Source organism: Epinephelus fuscoguttatus, linkage group LG20 (assembly GCF_011397635.1).
Source record: "Epinephelus fuscoguttatus linkage group LG20, E.fuscoguttatus.final_Chr_v1".
Classification (NCBI taxonomy): domain Eukaryota; kingdom Metazoa; phylum Chordata; class Actinopteri; order Perciformes; family Serranidae; genus Epinephelus; species Epinephelus fuscoguttatus.
The window spans coordinates 16,593,363-16,604,292 of record NC_064771.1 but is presented as its reverse complement, the minus strand read 5'-3'; the positions used below and the strand labels follow the sequence as shown (position 1 = coordinate 16,604,292).

Genomic DNA, 10,930 nt, shown 5'->3' with positions numbered 1-10,930 from the left:
AAAAACTCAACAGCAATGTCTCTTTCCAGAAATCACGACCCGGTTACTCAAGATAATCCACAGACCTTTAGGTACGCTAGCGTGCATCTGCTCATGGCCGAGAGGCTCGTGCTTGTGACAGTGCGAGATGTAAACATTAATGGTGTCCTCCTTGGCTGAGCTATGACATTAGTGGTGCTAGGTGAGCTAGTAGTAGATGCATGTTTCCTTCTGCATGGTGATACAGTTAGCGGGTGTAGTTTGGTAGAAAGAAAATGGTTCCTTCATGAAACTGCTCATAACAAGGTCTATCAAAAGGTTTGTCAAAAAATATATATGTATTTTTCATTTGGGCGCTTCCTGTTAGAGGTGTTCAAGCACATCCAACTGGTGGGAGGCCCTGGGGCAGACCCAGAATACTCTGGAGGGATTATATAGATCTCATCTGGCCTGGGAACACCTCAGGATCCCCCAGGAGGAGCTGGCAAAGTGTTGCAAGGGAGAGTGACATCTGGAGTGCTTTGCTCAGCTTGTTGCCCTCGCGACCCAGCCCCGGATAAGTGGTAAAAATTACTGTTTGTATATATATATATATTTGATTTTGGGGCTGAGCTGTCCCTTTAACATGAAATAGCTTAACTTCCCTTTGGTGTATACGCAGCTTCTCTGATGAATCACAGTCAATGTAGACCGAGTCCAGGTCATCCGACCTCGCACTGAGCTTCACATTTTCATTCAGCTGCACATTTTCTCACCTGGCAGCTGCCCAGTACATCTCGTCTCCACCTCCTGTCTGCTGAGCGGTTCCAGTGGAGCAGTCAGGATAAAAAGTCTTGCTCGAGGGCACCTTAGTGAGAGGAAACTACTTATTCATTTTCCCCAACCACACTTTACTCTCCTGGGCCCAGAAATCCCAATTGGCAACCTGCCAACATCTCTAGCCTCGAGTCCACCAGCTACAAACAATGTGTGCCGCTCAGTGTGTTGCTTGTCATAGTTTGTATGGCTCAGTACTGGTGAGACACACAACAGAAAAAGTGTGGGAGCCAACAGAGACGACTTCTGTCCACATAAACCTCAACAGAACAGCTTTGTCTTGACTGTTACTGTCAGAATCTGTGTTACATCCCAGCACTGTGCGGCCTGATGGTAGCTGGCGGGAGGATTTTACAATCTACAGTAGTTGTCAGTTTTACTGGCAGACCATCGTGACATGAGTAAATTATCACAGAGAGATGGAGAATATTTTATCAGCCCAGTCTCAACTCTGTTTGTGTTTATTTGGGTACATTTACATTCTGGAGGCTGCTCGGCATCGCAAGTCTGCCACTCCTGTCTGTCACCTCTTTTTTATGACACCTTAAAGACAAGTGTTGCAAATTAGGGTTCTCACTACAAACACCAAACACAGTGCATCTGGTTCCTGGGTATAAATGTACAATCCCAACACGACTGTGATATCAGATGAAATAAACTGTAGCTACAGTTCTGATTCTTTGAAGTGGGGTTGTATGAGGTGCTTATCCATAGTCAGTGTATTACCTACAGTAGATGGCGGTCGGCACCCCCCAGTTTGGAGAACCAGGCAGGAATACTGCAAGGAAGCTTAGTAATGTACTGCTGTGGACAGGGGCAGCAGCAAAATGTATTTTATCCACCTAAAAAAGTGCATACTCTATTTAGAATATTTTAACTACTTTCCCTTGCTGTCAGACAGTAATTTCACCTCTCAGAACACAGGAGTTGCTGGTCTGCCACAGCCTTGAATGGTTAGTTTGTGTTATTGTGTGACTTTTGTAGTGAAACGTGGCGCCAATAGCAATACATAGCTTAACTTCCTTCCTGTCACCTGTCCATTTTGAATGGACCAAGTGACTTGCAAACACGTCAACAGAGACAACAAACTAGCTCGACGACATGGCCAAACGCAAGTTTGTTGCTGCTGAATGTGTTAAACTGTGTGGAACTTGAGCTAATGCCTAAGGAGAAATGTGGACCATGTGGCTGGACCAGTTGGGAACCACTGGTTTAGAGGATTAGGAATGTAGCTAATTTGGAGGATCGATCACACATGGATTTCTAAGAAGGCTTGGATCAGTCACCGAGGGGCACATTGGGCTAGGTCAGAGGTAGGCAACCTGTGGCGCTAGAGCCACATGCAGCTCTTTAGCCCCTCTCCAGTGGCTCCCTGTGGCTCTGACCAAAAAAAATCATATAGAAATGAGTAACAGTTACTTTACTTAACATTCTAATTTCCATTTATCTTCACTGTAGGCCTAAAATGATTCTTAAATTCTCCAATTGTAAAAATATGTATGCATCAATTCATACGTCTATGGCCTAGCACCTTATCGTATGAGTTTTGTGGAACCTCAGTAGGGGGTATATTGATTGATATTGATTTATTTTTTAAATGTGGTCTGCTGCTGCCCATGTCCACAGCAGTGGACTGTACTGAACAGAACTATTCCTTAAACATGTCAATGGTCTTATCATAATCTCTAGTAGTTTCCCATCGTTCCTGTAACAGATCTACAGGTGTCTTGTCAGTTGAGGGCCGGAGCAGTGATGTACGAGGTGGGCAGAGTCTGTGCTTGGTGAAAGAGCTGCCGGTGTATCTGGATCAGCTGCTAAAGCTTAACTCAGCCAACATTCATATCACGCCAAGGTTGTTAACTGAGCAGCATCACATCAATTTAGCGCCAAGGCCCCGGGCACAATGGAGGATTTTCAGATGTACTCCGTATGAGGACATCCCAGCAATCAGGAGGGGAATCCCTGACCCAGGACTGCCCTGTGGTTTTAGCAAATTAAATACTGACTACATCAATAGAGTCAGACTCATCTTTGCCATCTGATAAGAGACATCTGGATATTAAGTCCAAGATTCAATACAAAGCAATTTTAAGTGTTTATGTAAGAGACAGACTATAATTTGTGAATGTCTCAATATGTTCCACACATCTGCTGAAGTAATGCCGAGCTGACGGAGCACCATAATTCCCATTTAAAGGTTATATAAGCAAAAAAAACCTGACAAATGTTCAGCAAATCTGAAAGTGTAAAATATTAATGATGCACAAGTCTACCTGAGCATAAACTTTATGCATTGGGAATTCATCTCGGCACCACAAATTGGCACAGAGTCATGAATAATTTATCAGTTTTTCAGCTGCTTCTGAAAAAGTAGGAACATTTAACAGGATTCCAAATTAAGGTCTGGGAGAAAATGTTTCCTGATCATGCCTTGGATATGCAAATAGACCAAAACACATAAAAATCTAGTTTTCTAAAGCCCCAGTGAAACTGCTCCTTCCACCTTTATTTATGATGTCCTAGTGCTTGCTGTCGACTACATTTTCACGCTATTTGACCTCTGAAATCAACTGATCATGGAATATCTCCCAAAAGACTACAGGGCTGGTGGGTATTTATTTTGTTCTGTTTACTGTTTGGATAATTTTGTCCACAATGTGTTTCCCCTGGCTCTGCTGACATACATTCTCAACTATGGGGCCGCCAATAAATTTGCAGATATTCTCCCTTCTGTCATGAAATTTGTATTTTTGATACTTCATTATCTGTTTGTAGACAAAAATATGAAGCACAATCATCAAGCTGTCCTCATTACACTGATGTGGAGCACCAATATCAGAGTATATGTAAAAACAGAAGAGGAAAATGACCCAGAATTCAAGTGTCCACGTCAACTTTCAGGCAACAAGGTTTTAATTCATGTCCAAGATCACATTTAGGAAGCCACGCAGTGAATCTACTGAATGACACACTAACCATTTCATTGCACCACTAGAAATCTGCTGTAACGTAATGTATTACTGTAAATGAATAACTAAAATGCATTCAGCAGGACATCATTTTCAAACAGCATACAAATAAGATTTCATTCAGATAAAGTGTAACTCTGCAGAAAATCTTTTAACTTTGACTACCTTTAAGAAATGTTTCAGCTTGTGATGTGAAGATAACTTAACCCACATTTCATACAGGGCAAGAGAACGGCCTTTTAAAAACATTTCACAGTATCACAGCCTCTGATCCGCGTCCACTCTCTCCTCCTCTCTGTGCATTTACCCAACCCAGCTACTGGAGTCCAGTTTACACCAGCACAAGCGTGTGAGGTTCAGGTACCCTTCCTGCCTGTTTGTCGTTTCTCTGCAGTAACCGCCGTCATCCGTGGCCTTATCCGCATCTGGCGAGCTCTGGTCCATCCGCCAATCCCGGAGGAGCTGCAGGTCAGCTTATTCCCTCCCCGAGCTGCAGTGGTCCGGCAGGGCTGGCCTTGCCTTCTCTCATGTCAGTGAGATTGTTCAGGGTGGTTAGATCACCCTCCGTCGAATATTGGCAAAAAGCCTCTTCAGGTACAAGAAACCAGTTATTTTCTTATGTTTTTTGTGTTCATCTAACAAGAGTTCTGATGTAAGTACTCACCTGTGAAGGTTAAGGCCGTTCCCAGCTATCTGAGACTTTTTCGGGGGCACTCAGTCGCCTCAGACTCTGAAGCACAGTTTGCAGGGTCCCAGCTGTAATGTCAAATCAAGCAGATACCAGCATTAACACTCGACACTACTGACGTCGCAAAGCCACGTGAATCACTGAGCATTACACCTTCTTACCCAGCTCTTCTTCATAGGAGTCCAGCTTCTTTAGTAGCTCTGTAACACGTGTGAGTCCCTCCCCAGCTGCAACGACACGTAAAATTACTTAGGCCTTGTTCAGACTACCAGCCCGAATCCTGTTAATCAGAACATGTGAAAGGTGTAACCCAACACAGGACACTTCAACTCACCTTTAACACCATTGTCACCCTTTGTTTTATCTTCCACACCAGTAAAAGAGCTGCTATTCCCATCAGTAGTCAAAAAGGAGAGCAGGTCACCACAACAGGTCCTGGACTTCGCCAGTGTGGCACTCATGTCCTGAGCCAGCCGATGGTTCTCCACCAGCTCAGCGTGGACCCTTCTCCATGCCATCTTATCCTCCATTAGACATCCCTCCATCACGGTACGCAGCTCCTTCTCCTGAGACACCTGGCTCTGTAGACCCTCCGCCTCCTCACAGCGCTACACAGGGAGAAAGTCTGTCAGTTAAATGTAGGTCAGAAAATATTTGTATGGTAGTTACAGTTGCTTCACAGTTACCTTGTGTAGTTGAATGGCCATCTCCTGCATCTCCGCCTCAAGCTGGTCAGCATAAGCCTGTTCTAGAGCGTCGCTGGGTGGTCGAGCGCTGCTGTGCCACCGTGCAATCGCCGAGGTCATCTTACGCTTGGGTCCAAACAATCTGGAGAGCAAGAACAGAATGAGCATTTCACACCAAGAGGAAACAAAAACTGAATGTGCCCAAGTAAATGTGAAAAAATCTCTTACGTGATCCCTATTTCCTTGAGATCATTTTCAGTCAGGGTGAGAAATATCCGCAGATCAATGTCTTGCTCCTCAAGTACAGGGAGATACTTAGAGAAGCCAATTTGTTCCAAGAACTCCGCCAGATCCTGCAGGAACAGACAATGTTAGACAGTGCAGAATAAACTGGCTGCTGACCACACTTATCACTGACACATCAAAAAGTGAGCACATGCCTTTGGACCAGTGTAGGAGGGTGGAAGACCAGCATGTGAGAGCATCCCACAGTTCCCTGTAACGCTGGAGTGAGCTGCATCGCTGCTTCCATGGCGACTCTTGCCTTTTGAGTGATGGCTCTTATTTACCCTCCGAGAGCTGCTCTTTTTGCATTGGTCAGAGTCCTGGGGGAGAAGAGACACCGTGTCACAGACATATCTAAATAAAATCTGGAGCTTGGCTCCGTATCAGTGGGACTGCTGTGCTCTTGTGTTCACCTCATTACTCTCCACTGAGCCTTCCCAGTTGAGGCCAATCACATGAGGCAAGCCTTCACTGCTGCTGCTGCTGCTCCTCATGGTGGGCATGTCATTGTCGAAGAATGGACTGTCATCTGTTGCGGTATCATAGAATATTGAATTGCTTTTGTGGACATCCAGTGTAATTGTTGACACTGCTTGTACTATATCACTTCAGTTATGTATTTCAGATGTCACAAAACACTGGTAATCGTGTGCCTCTTACCTCTGCTGCTGTTGCTCTGGCCATCCAGCTCATTGATGGGTGATGTCACGTCACGGTAGCAGATGCCCTCACTCTTTTCACCGATGTCACGAAATGTCATGTAGCCTGGTGGAGCTACAGGAGGCTCTGTAAAAGGAGAAAACAGTATTAAAGTTGGAATGCGGAACTTTTGTCTCCCCCTCTGACAGTGCTTATGACGTACATGCCACTTTTAAAAAATCTGACTGTCAAATTTATTTTTTTATCTTGAGCATCCACTTCAAAAACTTCCTTGGACGCTTCTGAGTATTTTAGCTTCTGAACTACTGTCCTCTTAACATGGATACACATGGGCAGATATCTTATGTGACACTACCACACAGTTTGCTGGTGCCTCCTACTCGGAACTTGGCGATGGCCTGGGGCCCATCATGGATGCTAACGCCTTTAGCTCGGCTTCGACTTGGCCTTATCCGTGGGGGCGCACTGTCCGAGTCCTCTGAGGAGCTCAGGTCTTCAAAATGTCCTGAGTTGGAACACACACACAGAAAAAACAATCAGAAAATGAAAGATGAAAGGAATGGAAAGGAAAACAACATATGAGAAATTAAACTGTTTGGACACGTACCTGGTTTGATCCTTGGAGAACGTGAGTCAATAAGGCTGACGATCTTGGTATATCCATACATCATAGCCAGGGCACGGGCAGTCTCTCCTTTAGCGTTGCGGTCCTCTACTTTAACTTTCTGTTAATTATTAAAACAAAGCAGATGTCAGGCTCAAAAGGCATTATTTAACCTTGACTCAGTCCTCACCATCGAGTACCTGGTGCTCCTTTTAATGTGGCCTCTGTTTTGTATTTGTTTTTTAAATTAATGTGTTTTAATCTGTCCTGTCTGTGTGTGATATGATGTGTGTGAATGTACCCTTTTTAATAGCAGATTTTGCACATGCAGACTAAAGACAAATTTCTTCTTTTGCATGCAAAAAGAAGAGAAAGTATTTCTATTCTATCCTGTTATATGCTTTGTGTAATGTCACCACCCATCCACAGTGGTGTGCAAATTTATCCTCCTCACATGATCAAGCAGGTACTGAACAATGATTTCATGTCCAGAAGCAGCAGCCTCCATCAGGGGAGTGAAACCAGACCCTGGCTCCCTGTGGATGAAAGAATAAGTCATGAAAAACTCTGTTTGAATGGAGAGTTACAGTAGTTTTCGGAAGAATGAAGGCACTCACTTGACATTGGCGTCAGCATTGTTATCCAGCAGGAACCTGACCATCTGCTGGTGGCCGGTGCTTGTGCAGTGGAAAAGAGCGGTCCAGCCTCGAGAGTCCTTCAGTTCCAACTCAGCACCTTGCTTTTGGGGTAAGAAAAGCAAAAAGCCTTTCATACTCTGAATGACAAAGTGTCAACATATAGAACTATAAATCTAACATCTTACCAAGAACATAACAAAAACTGCCTTCTTCCATCTTTATGATAGAGTGTGATGAACTGTTACTGTCTGATGGAGCCATTTTGTACCTGAAGCAGGAAGTATGCGATACTTTCATTCCCACAGCTCGCTGCCAGCATCAAGGGGGTTAATCCTTTGGCAGTTGTGGCATTTACATTCACACCTGCCTCGAGCAGGAGATTTGCAATGTTGTCATGGCCGATGTACGATGCATACATCAGTGGGGTCCATCCTCCGACGTTCTTGCCATTCAAGTCCACCTCACGTCTTAAAAGACACAAGATCATAGTTACAAATACACAGATTTAAACGTGCCACAAAGGCTTTGGATCAAACAAACACATCTGGTTATACTATAATTATTGGAATTTATGCACCCACTTTTTGATGCTCTCTGCCACCACGTCGTACTGGCCGATGGAGCAGGCAGTGTGGAGGTCCAAAGGGACATCCAGCTCCTCAGGCCGCACCAGGGAGTCACCCAGCCATAGAGAGAGGCTGGCACCCAGTTGCTCTGATTCACTGGCTTCATCACTTAGCTCAGACATTTCCTACCTCTTCACTTGTCTCTCCACACACCTGAAAACAGAGGTGGCCCTGAATCTGAGCACCAACGATAAAGATGAAAGGTTTGTCATGAATGAACAAATAACACATACAATTTTAAATTAGCTTCCCTGAGTTTCTCTCGTGTGAAGATAATAACTTTTGTTTTTCCCATTTTGTCCCCTAATTCAACCTTTGTTTTCTGCACTACTTCAGTCAACCAAAAAATTAAAACCACTGACAGGTAAAGAGAATAACACTGAGCATGTTGTTACAGTCCAATGTTCTGCGAGGAATTCTTGCCGCTACAACTCAGATGCTTGACTGGATTGTGATCTGGGGAATTTAGAGGCCAGGTTGATGCCTTGAGCTGTTTGTCATGTTCCTCGGGCCATCGTCATGAGGGGGGCACTTGGTCTGTGACAGTGTTTTGATTGGTGGTGTGTGTAAAGTGGCATCCACATGAATGCCAGGACCTCAGGTTGTAAAGAGATGATCAATTTTATTCACTTCACCTGTCAGTGGGTTTTGTGTTTTGGCTGATCTGTGTATATGCTCTTTTCCACAAAATCCTGTCATGTGCAAACAGTAATCTTCTCACAACAACTTGCATATTCGCAAATATCATTTGTTGTAACAGAAAATAAAGCAAAATAAATAAAGCAGGACTTACAGCACTCCCCTGAAAAAATCAATTTTCCACAAAAATAATCTTGACCCTATTTGAACCTGAATAGTTTTCCACCTAGAGAGTCCCAGGTGAAATTTCCCATCTGACATCCAGCAGCCCCTCTCTCCATAACATGTCATATTTTTAACATTAAAAACGGCAGCTCTCTGTTTATTTACTTGAACTTTTCTTATCTCATCTTTGAGACACAACAAGGAATCCATAGTGCCCCATCTCCTCCCAAATCTGCTTTGGTACTTAGCCACCACACATCTTTCTTACAATAAGTGTGTTTCCTCTCATTAAACATCAGCTCCACTAGTTAACAGACGTGTGGTATCAAGGCAATATGATTTAAGTCTGCCTGCTTACTGGCATTTTTTCTGATAGCGTCCTTCCAGCTCTTAATTAAATAATAGAAACAACTTCTTCAGTCCCTCCATGTTTTAACATGATGTAACGTTAACATATTTTATCTTTCCCAGTTTCCCACAATTTTATCCAATGCCTTCTTTACCCCCCACATGCTAAATGGGACATTTTGTTCACCCTCGATGGTATTCTTTCTCATTTGTGCGTGTACAGACGAAGTTAGAGTTTAGCTAGCTCAGTGTTAGCTTCGTTAGATAACGTTAGCCCGGTATTAACGTCTCCCTGCCACACACCTACCTTATGAACTAAAGATAAAACTATTTCATAATACAACAAACTAAATTAACTAATATTTGATATTAATACAGCTGAATGTCATGAGTTAAAAACTTACAGTCGACAGGTACCGTTAGTTCTTCCCAGCGGTTGAAACTTTTTTGTTTTGTGTGTCACGCTCAATTGTGCCCGTGTTGAACCATGCCCCGCCCTTTCCGGTTTAAACGGTCCGGCTGAACTTCTTCAACAGCACGTACAGTTCACTGATTTATTTACAGTTTATGGATTATAAAGTGTTAGAGGTAGTAAACTACATGTAATGAAACTAATAGTTTTACAACTTTTTACATCTTGCCGGTAGCTTAACTACACTCATATTTGCATTGTTTTTCAAGTAGTTATTTATTTATTTATTTATTTATTTATTTATTTATTTTGCCATTTTTGTGTAGTTAATTGCTGCAACTACAAACAATGTTGGGCAATAACAGGACATGAATCATTTCCATGGTAATATGGCTTCCCTACTGTAATTGAACTTCCTTTGATTGGCCCCGCCCACTTTCTCATCCTGGCCGCTGTGAGGACATGTCCAGACAATGCTCTCACGTCAGGCAGCCATCATGTGACAATTAGTCATCAAAATTATTAGTTATCACTATTTATTAAAAATGTTAAAAGACTATTGGAGATTATTGGATGCTTTGGAAGTTATCTGGATAACTGAGTACTGCTGCTTGGTGTAATACCCTCATCTGGACTCTAGTGTCTGATGGCAGGTGTCTGACTGATGGACATTGTTAACAATACTAAAGCTGACATTTCTTACACTCTCCCATGAATAATGGAGTATTTTATATAATTTCATTTTATTTTAGTTATGTATGACCTGTGATAAAGTGGGAACTTTTTGCAATAAACTCAAATGAGTGGCATTTTTTGCAGGTATGACATTTTGTTTTTTGTCATCATATTTTTACAGAGTAGTTTGAACTACTTTTTCTTAGTAGCGTTAGTTAATTAAACTAGATTTATCACTAGGTTAGGTTTGCAGTAGTTCAGCTTCTTCCAGTATTAACTAGTCACTTGCAAAGCTTTCTAAGAGCCTCTCCCAGCACTGTGTATAGAATAATGACTGACCAGTGTTATCATAAACTCATTGAACTGACCTGTAGAAAGATATTTGAGTTTGTGAGTGCTAAATAACCTTATTGTTTTTGTCTTAGGCACTCCTGGGGTTTAGGACTGCTCAACGGATTCCAAAAATCTGAGGGGTCAGCAGATAAATCTGTTTACTGTTTACTTTTTATATATTTTCTCAAATTAAATTTTTGAAAAACTTTAAATTTTGGAAGTTAACCTCCTCGTGCCTCTAAAAATCATTCAGATGAAACAATCTAAGAACGAAAAATCCCACTTCCCACAGCTCACAACTCCTGTCCACACTAAAACCTAAAAAAAAAACCAGATCACAAGTAGACATACTTTAATTTTGTGGGGTCATAAGCCAAAATTGGGAACCACTAACATATGGTAAGGCT

At 42.7% G+C, this 10,930-nt stretch overlaps 1 protein-coding gene across 2 annotated transcripts; it reads right to left on the bottom strand.

Moving 5' to 3' along the window:
* Positions 1–3,665: 3,665 nt before the first annotated feature.
* On the bottom strand, positions 3,666–9,594 carry anks3 (ankyrin repeat and sterile alpha motif domain containing 3). Of its 2 annotated transcripts, none has more exons than XM_049563961.1 (16): positions 9,508–9,594; positions 7,907–8,128; positions 7,594–7,792; positions 7,305–7,426; positions 7,142–7,223; positions 6,691–6,808; positions 6,439–6,588; positions 6,084–6,209; positions 5,837–5,952; positions 5,579–5,743; positions 5,367–5,491; positions 5,139–5,280; positions 4,787–5,060; positions 4,614–4,679; positions 4,429–4,520; positions 3,666–4,352 (listed from the first exon to the last, which is right to left on the bottom strand). In XM_049563961.1, exons 2-15 carry the CDS (start codon positions 8,071–8,073, stop codon positions 4,438–4,440), a joined length of 1,935 nt encoding a protein of 644 aa, XP_049419918.1. In that variant the 5' UTR covers positions 8,074–8,128; positions 9,508–9,594; the 3' UTR covers positions 3,666–4,352; positions 4,429–4,437. The 2 variants fall into 2 exon arrangements, with proteins under 2 accessions (XP_049419918.1, XP_049419919.1); XM_049563962.1 differs by having other exon boundaries at positions 7,907–8,104; positions 9,508–9,589.
* Positions 9,595–10,930: the final 1,336 nt, after the last annotated feature.

What these genes read in the sequence shown, in the direction of transcription:
- anks3 (XM_049563961.1), bottom strand. Translation starts at nt 8,073, where the DNA reads ATGTCTGAGCTAAGTGATGAAGCCAGTGAATCAGAGCAACTGGGTGCC. An exon ending in TTCAGTACCTGCTTGATCAT is followed by an intron (nt 6,809 to 7,141) that starts GTGAGGAGGATA and finishes AATAATTAACAG; the next exon opens with AAAGTTAAAGTAGAGGACCG. An exon ending in GCTCAGTGGAGAGTAATGAG is followed by an intron (nt 5,744 to 5,836) that starts GTGAACACAAGA and finishes CTTCTCCCCCAG; the next exon opens with GACTCTGACCAATGCAAAAA.